At 28.6% G+C, this 23,772-nt stretch overlaps 1 protein-coding gene across 1 annotated transcript in view; it reads left to right on the top strand.

The window, feature by feature from the left end:
- The window catches only part of Gcn2 (eukaryotic translation initiation factor 2 alpha kinase Gcn2), a 114,375-nt gene extending 93,516 nt beyond the window's left edge, over positions 1-20,859 (top strand). The window contains exons 18-24 of the mRNA XM_075367176.1: positions 427-663; positions 2,336-2,493; positions 5,383-5,665; positions 10,229-10,353; positions 13,475-13,775; positions 16,761-16,912; positions 18,963-20,859. Coding sequence (XP_075223291.1) covers positions 427-663; positions 2,336-2,493; positions 5,383-5,665; positions 10,229-10,353; positions 13,475-13,775; positions 16,761-16,912; positions 18,963-19,143 — 1,437 coding nt within the window. The 3' untranslated portion in view covers positions 19,144-20,859. The remainder of the gene's footprint in view (positions 1-426; positions 664-2,335; positions 2,494-5,382; positions 5,666-10,228; positions 10,354-13,474; positions 13,776-16,760; positions 16,913-18,962) is intronic.
- Positions 20,860-23,772: the final 2,913 nt, after the last annotated feature.

Here is a 23,772-nt window from a genome sequence, read left to right on the forward strand (position 1 = left end):
TTTGGTTATTAAGTGAGTATTCATGTTAGTACTGTGTTTGATTTTTAATATGGTAAAATAAGATACTCATTTTATAAAATATTGGAATTTGACATTACAGGGGCCTAACCCCCTCAATTGCCAAATTTAAATCCACTGGGCTTCTAGAAATGTGATTTGAAGATTACTGTAACAAAAATTTACACCCATCAATTTTTGTTTATTGTGTTAATAAAAGGCTATTTTTTTTGTTTTAGAATGTTATTGTATATCTAACCAAAAATGGCTGTTTCAAGTATTACATGCAGAAATAAGAGTACTGTTTTATTCAGAGTATTTAAAGTTAAATTACATTTATTTCTCAATCACAGTAGAGAAAAAATAAACTGAATAATTTTTCATTGTAGTCTTAATTCATTTAACTAATTTTATTTATTTTTTATGCAGATTCAGGACAGTTCATTAAATAAATCGCAAATAGAATCATTCTTATTAGGTAATGGTTTATCAGAACATACTGTGGCCCTACTTTTCAGTTTTATTGATGTTGAAATATCATATGACAAGATGCTTAGTTTTCTAAGACCAGTCATGAAGAAAGACACAGCATTGCGTTCATTGTGTAAAGAAGGGTTGCACAATCTAGAACTTGTCATTAGTTATTCTTCCACATTAGGTGTGAAGGTAAGTTTTGTTTTTTATTTCAAAATTATGTAGAAGACTTGATAAAAGTTCTAAGGTCAACTAGAACTAAATTAATAGTTGGTCTAGTTCATATTCAGGCTTATCACCGGTACAAATATGCTGTTAACTGATATCCAACACTAATAATATAAATATTTAAACCTAGTTTAAAGTAACAAAACCTTTAACTGATTGAAGAATATTTTTTCAGCATCACAACATTTTTTTTGTAACTGATTGGTGATGCTAATTTTTTATTTTTTTTAGGGTTATGAGCCTTCAGGGATGGTTTGGTCTGCCTGAACGATTTGGTTATACAAACTCTGGACCAGATTAACCCACTGGGTTGGTCCAGTGGTGAACTCATCACAAATCAGCTGATCTCAAAGTCGAGAGTTCTAGCGTTCAAATCCTGGTAAAGGCAAGTTACCTTTATACGGATTTGAATACTAGATCGTGGATACTGGTGTTCTTTGGTGGTTGGGTTTCAATTAACCACATGTCTCAGTAATGCAGTAATGGCCGACCTGAAGCTGTACAAGACTACACTTCATTTACATTCATACATACATATCATCCTCATTCATTTTCTGAAGTAATATCTTGTGGTTGGAGGCTAATCAGAAAAAACTGGAGGCTAAACAGAAAAAGAAAAAAAGAAGATTGTTTTCTTAACCCTGAACCTGTCCTTAGATAGTCCTTTAATTTCAACCTTTAATTAAATTTGTAACTGCAACCTGGATAAATTTCTCAAGAGATTGCGGGTAAGATGTCCATTGCCTGAAAAGACCTTGAGTTTGCTTTGGAGGGTTGTTTGTTTTGTACTGGAATTCCTCCAGTGGTAGGTAGTTCATTCTTTCTCATACTTATTCTGTTTTGTTATCCTTAATTCCTGTGCAATTTTTGTTCTATGGGTGTAGATTTGACCCAGCTAGGTTTATGCCAGTGATAGTTTATGCCAGTGAAATTGAATCGTTTATTTTTATTTAACTCAGTAAACATTTTAACAATTATTTGTTACTAGAACTTTAGATAAAATTGCAATTTTGCTATCTGGAAAATTTCTTTGGTTCATTCTATTGATTATATGGTAATATCTATATTAGTTAAGATCTTTACCAGGATTTATTTTATTTGAAAGGGGCCAGATTTAAAAATAGGTCTTTGTAAAAATAATTCCTAAGTTAAAATGGATCCTTGGATAAAAAACTGTAATTGCATCTCCTTTTGACATGATTATCTGGAATAATTTAAGGATCAGCCCCCCCAAAAATTATGTGAATTACAAAAAATGCCACACTCTTTTTTCCATTTTCTGTTTAGCCTCTGGAATCACCATAAGTTATTACTTCAGAAGATGATATATGTATGAATGTAAATGAAGTTTAATATTGTACAGTCTTAGGTCGACAATTCCTGAGATGCGTGGTTAATTGAAACCCAACCACCAAAGAACACAAAATGTCACTGGCCAAAATCATGTTTAACAAACCAGTTGTTATGGATAACTAAAATTAGATGATGTTAGGTGAAATTTTATTTCATACTTTTGGAATTTATTTGTGGCCTATGATGGGCATTATTTACTTAAGGTATATAAAATTTACTTGAATAAGAATTTTTAAACTTTTTAAAGATCATTATTTATTTACATTAATTTTATTATTTTCAGTGTCCTATAATGATAACCCCTGGTTTAGTCTGTGATATGCATCAGTATAGTGGAATGATGTGTCAGGTTGTTTGGGATCAACGTAATAAGAGAGGAAAAATCGAAAGAAATGTGATTGCTGCTGGAGGCCGATATGATTGCCTTATACAATTATTTCGGTATGTTTTTTATATAAAAATATAATGATGTAGCATGTCTCAAAAGTTACTTTATTAAGAGAAGGAAAATAAAACAAAAACATTGATTTATTAATAGAATCTCTAAATTTTACTAACATTTTTTGTGTCATGCTTATGTTGACATCATAGTGGTACATTTTTCATAATTGTATTTTTTGCAGTTCTTTGTCATCAGTTAGCATTTATATTCTATTTAAGTGTGATAATCAGTAAATGTAACAGAATTTTTAACTTTTATGAAAAGAAAAATTATTTTCATGCCATGAAGAAGTACATGTGGGATTGTGCAATTGAACACATGTGTACATGTGTTCAGTTGAACATATCTTGGGGTCAGTCTCCATTTAATTCATTTTTTGAGTTGCTATTTCCGATATCACTAAACCAAAAGACAGAGAAACACTATTTTTAATATATTACATTAATGTATTTAAAGATTGGACTATTTTAAACTTCTGGTAAAATTATTTCTTGAACATTTTGGAATATGATTCTTCAGTATCATTGAAAAGGTATGAGTACATGATGTTACTACAAATATCTGTCCATAAGTTAAAATTTTTAATTCTGTATGATCTCATCAGGATTTTAGTCTCACCAGTAAACATTATGACCATTACCATTAATAGGACTATTCAATTTGAAACTAGCTGTATAATTTTTTTTTTTAATTAGTTTTACCTCATAACACTAGAAACAATTCTGGAAGTTTTAAATGTCTCTTTTCTTTAATAGTAAAAAATTTCCACTTCAAACAATGATTTCAATGAGTGATGAACTGTGTACACTATTGCATGAAATATCTAACTCCTACTTTCATACAGATTTTTAGAACCTTTAACAATTGCCTGAGCAATAAATTACATCAGTTAAAGCTGTTCAAGGTTTCTTACTTCTTGTTTTATTATTTATGTTTCCTCATATTTCAAATCATTTGTTTAAGTTAAAAGCATGTTGTCTGGTTGATACCAAAGTGCTAGGAAATTTTATGGAAACATCTGAAACATTTTTTCACTGTTTTTATTGTTTAACTGTTCATAGAATAATTACAGCTTGATGGGCAATAGCAGTTTCTTTTTACTTTTTAATGTGATGGGATTAGAGATTAGTTTTTTTATAGTGTATGAAAAATGTTAATCCAGAACCATGATTTGAATTTTGAATCTGTGTTAAAAATTTACAATTTATAAATCCACTAAAATGTCATTTTTGAATCATTAACAGTGATAACACAAACTCCTAAGCAGTGTATGATAAATATTTCTGCAAAGAGAAAGTATTGTATGAATTACATTTTTTTAAATTATAATTTCATTGTTCTGCTCTGTCTATAAATTTTGGAATAATTGTAATTATAATATATTGGCCCAAATATTAATATTAGCTGTGTATTTTGATTGTATGAGGTGTGTTTTTAAAGTAAGATCTGTTTTGAATTTTGCCGCCTGTATATGCAATGTAATAAATAAATGGTGCTTGGGTAGCTCAGTTCGTTCAATAAATAGTCAGCTGTTTGCATTAACAGTTTAGTCATTTTGTTGATAGTTGCTTTTTTCATCCATTTACAATTTCTAAAATTAAAGTGCTACAATTTGTGATTGTGCTTAATGTGAAGTACAAGGAGTAATCTGATTTTTGATTCTAATAAAGCAATTTGCAGCAGAAATTCATAGGCAAAATTTTGACGTTTATAGGCTTAATATTGAGTGATGCTAAAGTAAGACAGTGGTGTTGTTCATTTCATGAAGGGCAAACAAACTTTCTTGGTAAAGAAAGTAGGGTTGAATGTTGGTAATAATGGATAATTTAATGAAAAAATTAGAAAGAATTTGAAAAAACCATTTCACTATGGTCATAGTTGTCTTTAATGTTTCATGATCTTTGAAGTTTTGTCTGAAAGATTGGGCTGTAAAAAATTGTGTGCCAGATAGATCCTGAAGATGTTAACCAGTACATATAGAGGATACCTGGATTTTTTATTTGAATATTGAGACAAAACAGCAATCAATGCAATGTCAGCATTTATAATATTCTAAACCAAAAAAGTTCAAGAACTTTTGGTAAAGAAGCTTAAGGCTTCTGTTTCCTGGGATAGAAGGGTCTTGTTTGTCGAATTTATTGATCATAGAACTAATGTAAATGTTAATATGTATTGTGAAACATTAAAAATCTTAGATGAGCTATAAAAAACAAATCATCTTGGATGCTAACCCGCAAGATTTTTTTTTTGTATCACATTGTCTTGGCATACACATGCATGCGTTCACAATGCGCACACGACAATGACTGCCAAATCAGACAGTGAGGCTGTTGGAAAAATTTCATTAGAAAATTTTCAATCGCTCTATAGCTTGGACTTAGTATATAGTAATTATTTTCTTTTTCTTCACTTTAAACTCTATGGCTTGCATCACTAAGGTTTGACAATAACCGCAAATTGAAAAATGACATTACCACATGATTTAAGTCACTGACAGAAAAATTTCTTGAAGAGGTAATGAAGAAGCTAGTGAAAGGCTGTGAAAAGTTGAAGGCAGGTGTATAGAAAAATAGCTAATAGAATCTGGTTTTTATACCTAACAATTAAGTTTGTTGATGCTTTTCAGTTTTGTTTTTATTTAAAAACCCTAACTTTAAAAACATGTCTCCTGCTAACGGAAAGAATAGTGAATTATTAGTAAAAGAATATTTTCACTTAAGTTACTCATTTTTGTGAAAACTTCTTATGCATGAAAATCTTTCTTTCTCCCTTCTTTTCTTGAATATATCCTGTAAGACACAAAAATCCTGTGGGATTAAAATTCCGCAGGACATAAATTGGCCAATGACTTAAATCTAATATTGTATCTAATTTTTTTACACTGTTAGGCAGATGTTAGATGGGTCAAAAGATGTTACACAGTATCATCAATACGCAGCTGGTATTAGTTTATCGCTCGATAGATTGGTTTCTGCACTACAGGTTGATAAAAGTACATCACCAAATTCTGCTCAAGTCAGTCATAACAGTGTCAGTTCTCCTCTTTACAGTAGTGGAGTGTTAGATGCAGTTGTATGCTCATTGGGCCAAAATGTCAGACGAAATGAATTGTTAAGTATATTGCGTGACTTATGGGCCAGTAACATTAGATGTTCTGTTAATGACACACAAGTAAGTTTGTTTTTAAACATTTTTATTGTTTCTTAGATTTTATTTTAGTTTCTGTTTACATACATATTAAAATTTGCAAACTGGTGGGTATAAAAGGAATGATTCATTGTTGATCGGCAATTTTTTCTTAATCAGCATTACTTACCATTGAATTTTAGTGCTTTAAAGAGAGACTACACCAGTATGCCTTAATGACCGTCAAAATCTAGAAATGCTTTTTATTCTCATTTGCAAATCTTTCATAATGTGTTCAGTTATTGTTGGATTTGTCTACTATCTTCCTCAATAAACAAGTGAACCTTTTACTCTGCGTTGAAAAATAATTCACATTTTATTAAATGAAACATATTAGTTTGTTTAAGGATGAAAAAATATGAAAGATTCCACCAGGAAGATCCCAAAAAGCTTAAGTGTTTCTGGTATTTATTTGTTTCATAGCCAAAAAAAATGTAAATTCAAAAGAATCATTTTAAGTAATGTTTACAGATTTTAACAGATCCTGACTATGCTGTATAAGTACATATGATGTCTGCCTTCTCCATGGCAACCTGTATTGTTTTAAAAAGAATAAAAATTCTTTCTATTCTGGTTTTGACACTTGTCAAACCAGAATTGATTTTTTGAACTCAATATTGGCCATTTGGATTCCCTAATTTGAATGAATGTTGCAGAATAGTTTGGAGTCACGGTAAATAAGAGATTCTTATAATCCAAGAATGAAATGGAAATAAATACTTACAAACACGTTTACTAATTCATTTAAGTAAAGTAAAGTAGCATTTAATATAACATTATAATAAATTGTTTGTGTGCATGTGTGTGTGTCTGTGTGTGATTTAACTTAGCAAAAATAATTCTTTTGTTATTGTATTGGTCCATATTCCCCATTGTACTTATCTCGAATACAAAGAGTACAGAATTCGATAATGCTTCTTACCTTATGTTTATTATTTTTTTCTGATAGCTCCTTCAAGGTTTTCCCTCATCATTAGTTAAACTTTTTCTTCCAACTTGCACATTAGATTCAAACCATTAAAATTATAACATAAAAATATGTAGTCATAAATATTAAAAAATATAAAATTAAATATTTTTTTATTTGGCTAGCCACACATTCAGTACTGTACTGAAGTTATTTGAACTTATATGTACTGCCATCTAAGGCAGTATAATATTTTTCCATATATATATAATATTTTTCCAAAGTATTTAATTTTTTATCACACCCTTTTATAAATAGAAGTTGTAAATTGTATCTGAATCTGTGATTGAATGTTATAAACTTGTAGTTGTTATAAGATCTAAAATATTCTGTAAATTTTGCCCTAAATGATCTACTAGTTTTGCCAATATAAATTTTGTTACAATCATTGCATATTATTTTTTATAGATACCACACAAATTATTAGGAAGGATTATTATCATCATTATGCATTTTTAAATCTTTTACTATGATTGTACAGTCTATAAGCTATTTTATATTTTTTATCATTGTAAACGTTACCAAGTTTTCAATAATGTTTTTAGTATAGGAAAATTTTACATAAATATTTTCATCAACACTTTAATTATTTATGGGTATCACCGTTGTTTAATTATTTGAGTTTAATTTATTTTTGATGAATATTTTTAATTAATATTGTGTTATCAATTTTTTACTAAAATACATTTTATAATATCTATTTCTAAACATAGTTTTTCTTTATTATTATTGTGTAATGTATTGCTCTACTTTACATGTTTGTAAATGTATTAATTTTGTGTACCCAAAGATGATTTGAACTACTGTCGTTAACATTTTGTTAGTTGTTGGTTTCCTACATACAGATGTTATAATTTTATTCATTTCTATGTCAACATTTAAAAAATTTATTTCTCTGTATTTGTCAGTTTCAAAGGTAAATTTTAAATTATTGTGATAGGAATTATTTTTTTTTTAAATTACTAAGTGTTCATTATTTATAACAGGTCATAGACTTCCAAAATGCCATCAACGTAACAAACCCGTAATTGAATTTTATGAATATGGGAATCCCTTATCTTATTCTATTCTTATGGCAGAAATCTATTTTCAGGAATTTGGGAAATATTTACAAGAATTTAGGGCAAGGTTTGCAGAACATTTTAGATTGTATAAAAACAAGAAGAATTGAGAGGAGAGTGGAAGAAGTGTTAGGAGAAGACCAATTTGGTTTCAGGAAAAGTATAGGGACAAGGGAAGCAATTTTAGGCCTCAGATTAATAGTAGAAGGAAGATTAAAGAAAAACAAACCAACATACTTGGCGTTTATAGACCTAGAAAAGGCATTCGATAACGTAGACTGGAATAAAATGCTCAGCATTTTAAAAAAATTAGGGTTCAAATACAGAGATAGAAGAACAATTGCTAACATGTACAGGAACCAAACAGCAACAGTAACAATTGAAGAACATAAGAAAGAAGCCGTAATAAGAAAGGGAGTCCGACAAGGATGTTCCCTATCTCCGTTACTTTTTAATCTTTGCATGGAACTAGCAGTTAATGATGTTAAAGAACAATTTAGATTCGGAGTAATAGTACAAGGTGAAAAGATAAAGATGCTACAATTTGCTGATGATATAGTAATTCTAGCCGAGAGTAAACAGGATTTAGAAGAAACAATGAACGGCATGGATGAAGTCCTACACAAGAACTATCGCATGAAAATAAACAAGAACAAAACAAAAGTAATGAAATGTAGTAGAAATAACAAAGATGGACCACTGAATGTGAAAATAGGAGGAGAAAAGATTATGGAGGTAGAAGAATTTTGTTATTTGGGAAGTAGAATTACTAAAGATGGACGAAGCAGGAGCGATATAAAATGCCGAATAGCACAAGCTAAACGAGCCTTCAGTAAGAAATATAATTTGTTTACATCAAAAATTAATTTAAATGTCAGGAAAAGATTTTTGAAACTGTATGTTTGGAGTGGCGCTTTATATGGTAGTGAAACTTGGACAATCGGAGTATCTGAGAAGAAAAGATTAGAAGCTTTTGAAATGTGGTGCTATAGGAGAATGTTAAAAATCAGATGGGTGGATAAAGTGACAAACGATGAAGAAAGAAGCATTTGGAAAAATATAGTTAAAAGAAGAGACAGACTTATAGGCCACATACTAAGGCATCCTGGAATAGTTGCTTTAATATTGGAAGGACAGGTAGAAGGAAAAAATTGTGTAGGCAGGCTACATTTGGAATATGTAAAACAAATTGTTAGGGATGTAGGATGTAGAGGGTATACTGAAATGAAACGACTAGCACTAGATAGGGAATCTTGGAGAGCTGCATCAAACCAGTCAAATGACTGAAGACAAAAAAAAAATAAAAACAAGTTAGGGTTTTCCAGTCTCGCAGACCATTTAATAATAAATAAACATTTAATCACAGATTCGGATACAAATTTAAATATAGTAAAAATTGTAAAAGGGTATGTTAATAATAAAAATTATATTTTGGAAAAATATTATATATAAGATTATAGACAAAAGTTTAATTTGATTAATGTACAGACAGAATTTGATAATGACTTTCTTATCAAAACCGCCTTAGATTGCAACACATTTTTATAATTTAAATAACTTCAATACAGTACTGTATGTGTGGCTAGCCACATAATAAAAAAAAAAAATTGTTATAATTTGAGTGGTTTGAATTTAATGTGTGATCTGGAAGAAAACGTTTAACTGATGATGAGGGAAAACCTCGAAAGTGCTATTAGAAAAAAAATAATAAGCATAAGAGTAGAAGCATTATCGAATTCTGTACTCTTGGTGGTAAACTGTTTTTATACTTTCGATTTGATTACGCAAATCTTTCATTCGTGTAATCATTTTCTTTCTTTATTTGGAAAGACTTGTTAATTAGTACCAATGTGTAATGGAGTTATTAAAAATAACCTGAAATTATGTTGGGAACTTCATTCTATTTTAAGACTAAAGATTTTATATACATAATGCTTTATATGTGTAAATATTTGGAAATATCAGTAAACTTGCTCACATGAATTTGTTTACATTTTTTTTAACTCCTAGTCCCTCTGCAGCTACAGTCCTCCTTGAGCCTTCAGTATAATAATTTTATGTTTACACAATGGCAATTATTATTCTTAGGCAATTATGATTCCTTAAAACGTATTTTTTGCATTGACATTTTTTTCATAAATGTTAGTTAATGATTTACTAATTGATGACATAATTTTAATAAGTTTATGTTTATTGTTTAAATTAAGTTTAAGTAAAGCATTTCTACTAAATAAAATAAAATAAAAATAGTAATGAACACTAATTTAATCGCTGTTGAAGAATATACCACATGAGTGAAGCCATTTTGACATAAGTCACTTCACTCTATATCATGTTTGCCAAATTCTGCTGAAGGATTAATTATTATATTTAACAATAGATAAGTATTCTTATATGGAAATTTCAGCAGTGTTTTCTCTCTCAAGCAAAGTTTGATAGATTGTGTTTTAAATTTATTTGTTAATTTTTATTCTTTAAAAAAAATCATATTTTAATTGTAGTTTTTTTGTATTATTTTAGAATTTGGAAGAGATACAAAGTGTATGCATGGAAATGCACATACCGCATATTGTGTTATTAAAAGATACTGATCCTGGCTATGTTAGAGTCAGAAGTTTATTATTAAAAGGAAAAACTACTTCATCGTAAGTGTCATGCAGTTTTTTTATTTAAATAAGTTTTTTCTTTTGATAATGTTATTAATTTTTAACAGGCTGGTTATTCATTTTTAATCCGCACAGTAATGCAGGTGTATTAATTTATGACCATTATGTTGATCAAATTTAATTTATGTTCATCATTGAGAATATAATAGATCAATGGAACTAATCACTGCCTCATAAATCTTGGCTAGTATATCTATCAAGTGTTACATTAGATTTTTATAACAGTTAATGCTATTATGAAGATTGAAATTACCTTCACATGATAAAACTTATTTATTCTTATATATTTTCCTAGCTTTAGCTATCCAAGTTTAATAACCAAGAAATTATAGCTACTCAATGAAATGGTATTTCCAGGAAAATACACAAAAGTTGTGTCATTATTTTTGAATTTAAAAAAAAAAATTATTTTCTTAATATCCAATAAATCATTTTCATTACTACTCAAATATAACAATTATATCCAGTTTTTGTACTATACTTATGAAAGTTGACTATAATTTTGTCTCTGTTATTAATTATTTCAGAAAAACTCTTAACTAAGTCACCAGATGAATATCGAAATAAAAAAATACATAATTATTAATCACAATTTTTTTCTTAGAAATCAGTCAGTCTTTACCACTTGTACTTTGTAAACTCATTCACTTGCTGCTCATTCTTTCTAAAATATTTTGTCCTAAAATTCTGCTGGTATCAGGCATCTAGTGACAAAGTAAAAAACATTTTCCTCTTCATTTCTGTTACAGAAGTATCATATTTTAATATCTTTAAAATCATATTTATGAGGATCATTAAAAATTATGAAACAAATGACTAGAAAAATTACTTTATTCAATGACAGTGAAACTAGCACTACTTTTCAATATAATTCCAGGCTGGATTTAAGTACTTGTCTCATCTTTCTGTGTACTTTCTTATTCAAGTAATAAAGAATTGTTCCCGTGGTATTTGAAACATTTTTGTACTGCATTCTTGACCTGCTGTTTGTTGTCAAACTTAGTGCCACATAAAACCTCTTTGAGAAGACCATAAAAAAAATCTAATAGTGCAAAATCGAGAATATAAAGTGGATATGGGATTACCTCCTAACTCATCTTTTGAATAGCTTCCTGTGTCTTTTGAGCAGTATGGAGGCGGGCGTTATCATCCAGAAGAATTATGCCTTTTGAGAGAGAGCAGATTATTTCCTTATTGCGAGTTTCACTTTATTTTCTAATCATCACAATAGAATTCATTTTGCTGTTTAAGATAATTCTTCCAAATAATCACAATAAATTTGACCTTAATATTCTTTACTGGCTGGCAAAATTGGATGTTTCCATTCTGTACTCTGTACAGTGTTTAAATTCCTGCTCAAAATGAAGAATCTGAGTTTTCAACACAAGTTATTATAGAATCTAAAAAAATATTTTATAGTTTTACACTCAAGTAATAATTTTTTTTATTAATGACAGAAGAACAATAAATTATTTGAAAAATTATTTCAATGTTAGCAATAAAATAACAGCTTATCAACCAATACATAGATTTTATCCCAATAAATTGGAATAAAAAACCCTTCTTTACATTAAATAAGTACTTTTCTGACAGATGTAGTAGTAATGTACTGTTTCTAAATAAAATTCAATTTTTCTAATTTTTCTTTGTTTTATTAAACTTATCTTACATCATTCTGTTCAGAATGAAATACTCTACAAGTTTTGTTTAAAAGTTTTATATTATTAGCCATTTAACAAAGTTATTTATGTCAAACATAAAAAACAGGATTTTTTTACCCTAATTTATTAGTTTTCACCCCAAATTTCTCAAAAACTACTCTAGATGTAGTTCTGAGACCTATTTTATTCAATTTTTCAGGCCAAGAGTCATAAGAAATCACTGGTTCTGCTCCTTAATTAATGTTCTAAAAATTTAAGTATTACCTCATTTTACTGGGATAGCTGAAATCCAAGGTATTTAATTTTAATTCAACTAATGACCAGTGCATCACTGTTTCTGATTTTTATGATATTTGGTATGTGATAACTTGCCCACATTGTAGTGGCCAAAAATTTTTTTTTTTTATATTTAAAAAATATCTCTTTCTTGAGTGTTGAGAGTTGTCTTGACTGTTACCAAGTGTCCTTTATTAGAAAAAGTGGCCACCAAATTCTAAGATTTTGAAAACTTCTCATTTTTGGGACCCAAAAACCACATGTGGGACAGGTAACAAAAATCTGAGATGTGTAAGTACTTTTTATGTAATTTAAAACTATATAACTATTCTATCTTGTATATGTGTGAAAGAAATTTAGGAACCCACCAGCACAAAACTTAGTGTTTACTGATTGTCTTATTTATTTGACTTCAAAAAACAAGTGAAAAAACAATTCAAAAACTCCTAAGGTGGTGAATTGCCAGTTATATATCATCAATCTCCATGAATGTTTCATCAAACATGACAGTTGAATGACTACTTCAGCCAGTTTTCATGGCATATGATATTCATGTACCATTTCTAATCATACACACCATCGTCTCATGATACCCTAACTCATTGTATCTGAAAAACTTCATTACATTGATAATGGATTTGAACTACTTCCAGGTTTCTCACTGATTTCTAGAAGTTTCTAGAATCTTATTATTGAGGAACTTTGCAACTGGCTGAATTCTCAAATGTAGCACAAATTTTTAATGGTCATTATTAGATGAATAACATCAACAGAGATCACTTTCTGCCTTCCTCTAGATGCTTACTGAAGACATTGTCCTACAGTAATGCACTAAGAATGTTGTTGTTACCTTTACTCCAGTGTAAGGATATGTTTTGTATATAATCTTCAATTTGGTTTCCAGATTTTTCCATTTTTCATATTTTTCCACGTTTCATGAGTCTGATAGTAAAATAGCTGTTTCCTGTGGCCATTTGACATCCAGGCTTAAAATTTTGATTTTAGTATTAAAATTTTGCATGATTTATTATAAAGTAAAGTATAAATAATTATAATTTATTAGATACTGATATAATAAATATTGGTGTATAGCTATTCTGTTTTTGTTTTATTAATCAGGAACTTAATTTTAATGAATTAATATTAGTGATGATTTTTTTCAGTTTTCAAGAGCGTCGTATGCTGCAGAATGAACTTGTTGAACATTTACAGCGTCTTATAAAACTACAGCAAATGTCTTCACAGGAGTTTTATCCATCAATCTCTGGCAGTAGTAGTAGCGGTGGTAGTGGAAGCAGTGGCATTTATTGTAACTGTGGTGGTAGTAATAGCAGTAGTAATTACAAGAATGATATGAAATTTTCTTTTAACACTGAATCTGTTACACCCCAATATAATATTAACATTATATGTATCACTCTTGATAAATTAACTGCAGCGACAAGGCGACGTTATGAAAGTCAGGTATGGTTTAAATTATTGTTCTTTAATAAAACCATCATTGTTATTACATATTCCTTATAACATTTCAGTAATAAAAAAAATCAAAAGTAATATTTAATTGCTTAGAATTAATAAACTTATTAAAATTGTTAATATCAATACTGAATGCAAACATTTTTTTAGTTTTAGCGCTTCCCTGGATTATTAAATCCAACACTCAGGAGATTGTGTATGTATACATAAAAATTCCATTTTTAAATAAGGCTAATAAATATGAAACATATAAAAGTGCAAAGCAGATTCCAGTGTTTGTGATTTCATGTATTGCAATTTACCACCATTATTCAAAGAAAATTTAGGACTGATTTTAACGAATAGCCTTGTAAACAATGATACTTAAAAATATTTCACGGTATGACCATTTTTCTAGATACTGGTTGTAGCGTACATGACACCAGATCATGGTCAAGCTTCAGTTCTAGATGATGTTTGAACAACTGCAAGAGTAATTAGATTTGTAATCTGATGAAATCAGATAGAACTGAATATTTATAGAGGCTGGTGTGGAAGATTTTAAAGAGTGTGGAAGATTTTAAAGAAACATGTAAATTAAGCCAGATTATAAATTATGTAAGCTAACAGTAATAAATATAAATTACATTCTATATGTGAACAAGTAAATGTATCTGCACATATGTTGGCGCAGGGACTGAAAGCCTGTATACTAGCATTTTGCATGCATTGGCCTCAGTTACGAGTAAACTGTCATTTTCTATATCTTTTGTGGCATGGTAATATACAAAAAACAGGTTTCATAAACTTGCTGTCATGTATGTAATTGTTTTATCCTAAATTATATATTGATGTGATCTAGGTCTACTTCCTGTTGTATAGAAACTAATAATAGTAGAATCATACATGACTTATGGGCTATTTATGAATTGTTGTAAACACAACACACAATTCTAAGAATTTCATTTATTTATTTTTAATCTACTCTAATCATGGCGCTGTGGAAACTCATACGTCACATATTGCATGTAATTATGTTCCAGAAGTGGTTATTGTAGAAACATTTATTATTGTTTTCATTTTAGGTTTTGCCCATAAATTGTCATTTAAATTTTTAATAATTCAATACAGTTATTTTATTATAAAATGCCCAGGTTATGAGGAAAATTACAGTAGTTCATAGTCAGGTTAGGGAAATTGTATTCAGTATTTAAAATTTCTTTTAACAAAACAATGCTGGAACCAGAATAGTGAAGAAAACTGAAATGCTGAATACAGTTGTTCAAGCAACGAAAGTATAAAAACGAACAGTCCAAAGAAGTATAGCATAAGAGAAATCAAATGAAACTGAGAAATCATCAATGTTTGTTTCTCTGTGAAAACTTGTAAATTACTCCAGTATTGTGTGCAATGTAGATTCTTTTGTCAAGGGTGCTTTGAGACGTAAATAAATTTTATGTAACTGAAAAATGTGTCGCTAATGTAAAGAGAATTATGCAAAATTAGCCTGTGAAAGTGAAATTAATTTCAAAGGGGGGTGAAAGATCTTTAAGAAGAATATTGCGTAAAATGGGATTTAGATGGAAAAAATCAGAAAACAGCCGGAAAATACTGATAGAATGACGTGACATTAAAATGCAAAGAAGGAAATTTCTACGACAAATTTCCCTGTTTTGCGAAGAAGGAAGACCGATTGTATACACAGATAAAACCTACATTCACAGTAGTCATGCAACACCAAAATTATGGGTAGACACACAAAACCTTCATGAGGGACTGAAAACACCAGTATCCAAGGCTCAATATTAATAATTGTTCATGTCCGCTGTAATAAAGGATTCATTAACAATGCTTTACTTATGTATAAGTCAAATAAATCTCATCAGTTATCAAAAATCAATGGATTCCGAAAAGTACCCAAAATTGTTGTAGAAGTGTATTCCCAACTTGCCACCTCAGTTGGTCCATTGTACTAGATAATTCATCATATTTGGCTGCTTTTGCAGCACAATATTCTGCTGCAAAAGCAGCCAAATTCTAACTCTTCAAAAAGCAATATGATGAAATGATTAACTGAATTATATAAAATGGAAGACTGAATTATATGATACATTGCTCCACCCAGCTTCAGACACTTTATCAAATTCCTATTCAGCTAATTTAAGAACGTCCGACATGTTAAGTTATATTTCTTTTAGCTACTTGCCCTTTCACTTGACTCAAAATTATTTCTATGGCATTTAGGTCAGGGTGATAAGGTGGCAACTGTAAAACTGCATGACCATAATTTTTGAAAATGTCATCTATTAGAAATTTCATTGAAATTGTGTAATTTCATATGATATAATATTTATGATATTTGATATTATAATTTTATATTTATTTTAATTTTATTGATATTATAATTATTTATTTCATTATTTTAATTTTATTGATATTATAATTATTTATTTCATTATTTGAATTTTATTAGATATGATATAAAATTACACAAAAAAAAATCAAAGCAAATTTCTAATAGATGACATTTTAGAAAATTACGGTCACATAGTTGTACGGTTGTCACCTTATCATCCTGACTTAAATGCCATTGAAATGATTTGGAGTCAAGTGCAAGGGCAAGTAGCTAAAAGAAATAACTTTTGTGAATTCAGATTTAGACACGATCTCTTTAAGATCTACCAGTAACAGTGACTTTGGAATTTGTGAGCTACAGCAATAAAGCGAGTAGAAAAAATAATTGTTTAAAGTACTTTAAATAATATAATTAATTGGGATACTAAACTAGTTTTAATTAAATACCACCATCTTATGTATTTTTCGTTATAAAAGTCATCTATATTAAACCTAGTACCATGCCAAATGTTTGCTGAATGCTCTAGTTTTTTGTGCCAACTTATGTGCTGATAGTTCTACTATTTATAGATAATTTTTTTTTTCATTGAAATGTTTTCTTTATATATTTTTTTAAGATAGTTTTTTTTGGTTTGTTAGGTTTTAAATAGTGTTGGTAATTCACTTCAGAGATTGTCTTCGAAAGTTCGGATAGAGGTTCTTGCATTTCTGTTAGAAACGGAGGTGATTAAAATGCTTGCATCTCAAATTGATCTTGACTCTGATTTTGATTTGTCTTCTGTTATTAAATGGTAATTTTTCTATTTTACTATTTTTATATAGTTATTTAAATTCAACTGATAAGTGCATTAATAAGTAGAGTAAAGCAGTTAAAGCAAATGTATTTCCTATGTGACCTAATGATTGTACAACACCCGAAATGTCTTAGGGGAGTACTTAAGTAAGAAATGATTAATAAACTAATTAATTTAAGCAAATTTTTATTTTGATTCTTAAATTCAAACACTTAAATTACAGTATGGATTGCAAATTTCAACAACTAGCCAATTAGCACTAATTACACAGGTCAACAAGAAATAATAATAATTTGGAACAGAGATAAAAGTAGGAGAATTAGAATGTATTTTTTATTCTTAAAATGAAATCAGTTTTTCTACATCACCCTCAGATTTTTAGTTATGACCCTTTAAAATAACTAAACATTTTTATTTAAATTTCTTTATTGAGAAACTTCTAAAATAATAGAATACAAAAATAATAATAATTACGATTAAAATTCCTATCTTTATTTTGCAGACATTTATATTTATCTTCATTTTTCTTTTCTTATTTTCTGTTTATATTCAGTGACATCTTATCTTTTTATCATCCAGCAGTAGTCATTCATCATTGATTCATCCCGTCTGCCTTGATAATGTTCCACGTGCAAAATATATCTCTCTGGAACCTTTCTCCTTGTTTGTTGCTGATGTCATTCAATTATAAAAGGAAAGAGTCCAAAGAGAATGTAAAAAATGAATTTTCAATGACATTTGCAGCCTAAATTTTTGTAGTTCACTAAATAGTTCATTAATAAGCTGATCATGGTTTTCAGCTTTTTAGTTTCCAAGAAAACCAGTGACAACATCTTTGAATGACTTCCATGCTGCTAGTTCTTTAGGATTCAGTTTGCTGTCAAATGTATTTTCACGAATTAATTTTCTTATTTGTGGTTCAATGAATATATTCCCTCTTTTAATTTGGTTTCACTTAATTGTGAAAAAACCTCAGCTAAATATTTAAAGCAGTCTCCAAATACTTTTACAAAATTCTTCATTAGACCTAGTTTTATGTGTATAGGTGGTAAATAATATGTTTTGTCAAGTTCTGTTCTTTCATAGAACCTTGCCTAACATACCGTATTTGATGATACATCATTAGTTCTGTTCTGATAGATTTAGATCTTTTTTCTGCTTACATTTGTAATCAGTTCGGAATTTAGTTATGATCAATTTATTCATTTATTTGCGTTATTTAATACTTAAGGTAGCACATTTTATTGATCTAGATATTTTATTATAAATTATTGAAGCAGTAAAGATTAGCATAATTTATTTCAAGCTTCAAGATATCAGATACTTAAATGGCACACTTTATCTGTATGAATTATGGTTAATTTTTTAATGAAATGTATTAATCCTGAGGTAAATATCCTCAGGATTAATATGAAGCACAAAATAGTATATCATGCAGTTAAGATTTTTTAAATTATAGAAGTTAATGTTCTATTATTATACAATTATGTATTATGAATATATCCATATTCTGCCATCGTTTTAATTTACTGAAAGCGTTTCAAAACTGTAGTATCTTCAGTTGAAAAGAAAAACAAATGTGACAGAAAAAACTCACAAATTCAGGCCGGATTGAATTTATTGGTTTATAAATAAAAGCCAATTGCATCCTAGTAGGAGAATATAATTGTTTAATTAAAAACTAATTATTTACAATTTTCACTATTTCCATTCTAAGTATGAAATACTTAGAAATACTAAATAAAGCAGAGATTTATTTCTGCTTCATTGAAGCAGTTCTTTATAATAAAAAATTAATAAAAACTTGATTTTTTGTCATCTGTTACTGATCAAAACCGTCATATGAAGCATAAATTTTTGTAAAAATACTTAATGAGTACTCATCAAGAGTACATTTTTCATCTTTTTTGTTGTTACAAACAGATGAAAGTAGCGTGATTTTATTCAGAACAATTTGTATTGTTTTAATTTAAGTTATCTATTGATTATCTGGTACATTAATTGTTATTTATTAGATAATATAATAGGTTTCTTCTTAATTTAATAGGTTTCCACGACATAAGAAGTACCTTAATAAAATTATTGACCAGATACAAGAAATGAAATGTAACAGTGGTACTGGTGCATCAGTTAGTAATGTATCAAGTGGATCTGGAAGCGGCAGAAGTGCAACATTTGTCCTAATACTTTTTAGTTTAAGTGATAATTTCTTTAAGATTATCATGTGATAGTAATTATAATTATTATTTGATTATCAACATTTTAATTGTAAGTTGCCTTACATTGTTGATTGGCAGTCATGTTGTGATTTATTTGTATTGATGGTTTCTATTCTATTTATTATATGACCACTTGAGACTCCTACTGGATTGATTATTATTGAAAATGGAAATTTTAACCCTTTTGCTGCTAATATGATTCTTGACTTGATTCTCTACTTAAATTTTAAACATTTTTCAGCAGATTTTAGAAGATTTTTTATGGCCCTTAAAAGCAGAATATTATCATCAGCATAGATAAAAAGTGATAATTCAGACTGTTCATTAACTCATTAATGACAACTGAGAATAAAAGTCGACAAGTTTGAGGCTGGGCACACCAGAGTTGCATCCAATTAGAATTATATCTAGTTCCATCCTTAAAACTGCTGTGTGTCTACGATCCTTTAAATAGGATTGCAAAAAATTTGAACACCTGTAACTGTCAATTTTTACAGTTTATTTTTTTTCATTTGTAGAAGTTTTTTATCGACATATACTGTATGTATGGTATATGATGCTGTATGCAACTGAGTCTATTAATGCTTTACTTTTTTTAAATCTGTTTTAACCTAAAATCGTATCTCGTTCTTTTTTTAATATTATCCCTAAGTGGTCTGTTTTCTTTACATGACAATATGTGTCATGTACAAAAATATAGTTACATTATTCAATCAGATGCAGTCAATTTAGATAGCAAAACTGTTAAAGAAAGGTTCTTAGATTACTGAATATAAACGATTCCAAGTTCGCGTATAAATGCTATATATAATTAAGTATCTTTTACAAAGTGCAAAAGCACTCAATTGTAGTGCAAATTATAATTAGTATTACAATGTACCTCTACTCCTTTTGAGTGGACAAGAAGAGAGCTCAGAAAAATTACAATTCTCACTATTTTCTGTATTATAATTTCCATTTGTATATATTTATAGTATTTATTATTTTATATTTGACATTTTAATTATTTTAGTATAATTTTTTGTTATATTCTTAATTTTGTAATTCATGTTATTTTTAAGTTATTGATTTTTTTTTAATATTTGAGTATTGTGTAAACCTTTGATTATCTTTTACCAATTTGTTAAAGTAATGACAATACCCTTTCAATATCCTTTTATTGAAGCTGTTCATGATGTCAGTAAGTGGTAACTTGTCTTAATTTTTATGAGAAATTATAGTTTGCCTTTTTAAACTATTTTCTCCAAAAATAATTTATTGAAAATTTCACATAAATGTGAAAAAAGTGTGTGATATATGTTACATCTTTTCCTAAGATGTTTATTATACCTCCAGAATATTATGAAACTTTCAGAAAATGTAAACATTTAGATTACATTTGTATGATATCTGTATAATCATTGTTATGGTGTTGAATGGTAGTAAAGTGGGAAGAGATAATCAAAGTTCTTCATATTTAAAAAAAGTATTTAAAAATCCAAACATTTTTGTGAACCTCAAAATAATGTTGTGAAATTTTTGTTGTTGAATTTTATTTATAATTACATCAATTTAATCATTTAAATGAATCCAATTTGTGCCTAAAATGAAAAAAAATATTTTAGTATAAATTAATATATTTATGATTGGTATACCCAGAAAATATATTTAATTTTTTCTTTTTTTATCTTAAAAATGTATAGTGTATAATGTATATTTTAATAATTTTCTTCATTAAAACTATTTCAGTATTTAATTAAATTGAAATTTATTGGATCCTTAAAACCTAATATAAAGTGCTTAAAAATTGAACACAGCTGCAATTTCCACACATTGAATATTCGCAGGCATGCAGTTAAACACCGCCTTCTTGATTTCAGTGTCTGGTCAGTTGGGTCTAGTAAGTATGTATAATTTCTTACGAATGTGTGAGGAAGAGCGCAAACACAATCCCCAAACTCAAAAATTGAAGGCCTGGAGTTTCCTTGCATGGAATATTCGCAGGCATGCATGTGAACTCCCACCTTCTTGATTGCAGTGTCTAATCAGGTAAGGTCTAGTATGTATAATTCCATTCAAATGTGTACGGAACAGAGCAAACGCAATCCCCAAACTCAAAAATAGAACGGCTGGAGTATCTATGCATGGAATATTCGCATGGACTCCACCTTCTTGATCGCGGTGGCTGGTCAAGTGAGGTCTAGTAAGTATGTATAATTTCATTCGAATGTTGGGAGAACAGCTTGAATGCAGTCCCCAAACTCAAAAATTGAACACTGCTGTGTCCAGTCAGAGAAGGTCTAGTAAGTATGTATAACTTCATTCAACCCTACAGAAAACTAAATTATTTGACATTCGAGAAGTTACAAGATAAGATTTAAAAAGATTAGAATATCAATAGATATTTAGCTAATATGTGATTAAAATTCTATTAAAAAATATATTAATAACTGAAATTTGACATTTAAATCACTATAATTAAGTTTTTCATTATGAAATTTATTAAATATTTGTTAAATAATTTATTTACTGGTTTAAGTAATAAAATATAGTAGTGTTTTTCACTAGAGAAACGACAGTAGATAGTTTTGACGACAGTAAATTGTACAGAACAATCTGCACAAGATTTTTTCGGAATATAAAACTGTTTTAAATTAATAAACTCTAATTGGAATAATGATAATAATTGATATTTAATATATTTTATTTATAAATGATAAATTTATAGATCATATCAAAATATCCCATTGTTATTTTAAAGTAAATGAATGAAAGTGTTTACATTTACGATTATCTAATTTGTAATTTGTGAGTTTATATTTCTTATGAATTGATTTTAAATGTACCGCAATTGTTTCTTTACATAGATGTTATTTGTTACATTACAGTACATTCTTTTGTTTTATGTGTTCTGTCGTCTACCATTTCATTTCTATATATTTTTATTTGATTAAATTAAATTATATTTTGTCGTTTTCATTGTCATCAGTAAAAATAAAAGGAATAGACTCTGTAACTTTTTTAGTGAAGAATCAAAAAATTGCAATATTTCTCTTCGTATTTCATAAAAGGTGGTTCAACAACAAATTTAGAAAAACATCCTTCTACATATAATAGCATATTCCCATCAGAAGTAATAACAACTAAAACACTAATATCTACATCTTCAATGTCAAATCTTCCTCAGGCTTTAAGCAATCGCAATAAGGGCAATAACAAGATGGAACCAAAGTAAGTGATACTGATAGCTGGAAAACAACTCTTCTCAATCTGATTCTAATAGTAGCCTAGTTAGAAAACAGACAAACTTATTGTCAATTGTTAGGAAGCCAATGAATGAATGTTTCCCAAGAGAAAAAAATAATTTGGTTTTAAAGATTATAATTAAAGATCGCAACTGTTTTTTGTAGTTGGAAGATTCTGGTTTTAACAAGATATTGAAATATCTTGAACCAAATTGCAAAATGCCTTCACAGTTTATTTTAAACAACACTTTATTTGATGCACAATATGTAGTGGCCATAGAAAAATTGAAGAAAGTTGAAATATTCATCCTCTATATCATTAACGACTGTTGTGTGGATGTCTCGTGCTACAACTTCTTACAAAGCAGTGACGGCTCACTATATACTAGGAGACACATGGAAGTCAGCTCATTTTGGATCTTTTGAATGGAATGAGCGACATACAGCAAAATATATTAAACAAGAATTGAGATTGATTGGAAAATAAATGAAAAAATATTTGTGTAACAACAGATACTGCAAGCAATATGATAGCCGCAATACATTTAACTCATTATTGTGCGCAACGGTGCCAAATTATGTGCAGTGTTGACAAATGCATCACCAGATTTATAGAGGAAATCCCCAGTGCTTCTAACTTTTAAAAAATTCTGTAAATCACCTTTCGACGCGCTGGTTTTCCTGTTTATTAGTTTAGAAAATCAATAAGGCCCGTCGGTTTTATATAAAAACCGTCCAGATTTTTCATATATTCATAGTGTGTTTTTAGTGAACCAGTGTTCTATTGTGTTACATCATTTTTATTATACAGATGAGCAAAATAACATCTTAATAAAAATTTTTTAAAAATTAATAAATTGTTTTTGTTGAAGTCCAGCAATAATTATATGTAAGATTAAAAATAGAAATGGTATCGAGTTAATATGCATTTAATGTTGTGTGGTTTATTAAATTATATATATATATATATATATATATATATGAATAATTATATATTTGTGAAAAATTTCTTATTTTATTAATATTAAATAATAAAATACATATATATTATATGCTAGAGCCTCCCAGTATGCACCTCTTCATATGAATAGGCCAGGAAGGAATGAGCCTCATATTATTTCTGATTTGAGCAATAACAATGAACACCACCAGTCAGTAGATGAATGGGAACGGTTGTTGCATATTGCATCACAACTAACTAAACAAGAACTATTGGTTGCAGCACCTTCTCAGTTAGAAGAAACTGCACCACTTCTGAAGAATGAAGCTTCTTCCGCACAGAGCACGATTACAACTCAATTAAGGGTTGAGAGTGTCGTTGATAATTTGGTAACTATCGATTAGAGTTTTTATATTTATTTACAAATAAAGTTTATTAAGACTATAAGATTTTTATTTTCTATTATATTTCAGA

This window comes from Lycorma delicatula, chromosome 5 (assembly GCF_047948215.1).
Source record: "Lycorma delicatula isolate Av1 chromosome 5, ASM4794821v1, whole genome shotgun sequence".
Lineage (NCBI taxonomy): Eukaryota > Metazoa > Arthropoda > Insecta > Hemiptera > Fulgoridae > Lycorma > Lycorma delicatula.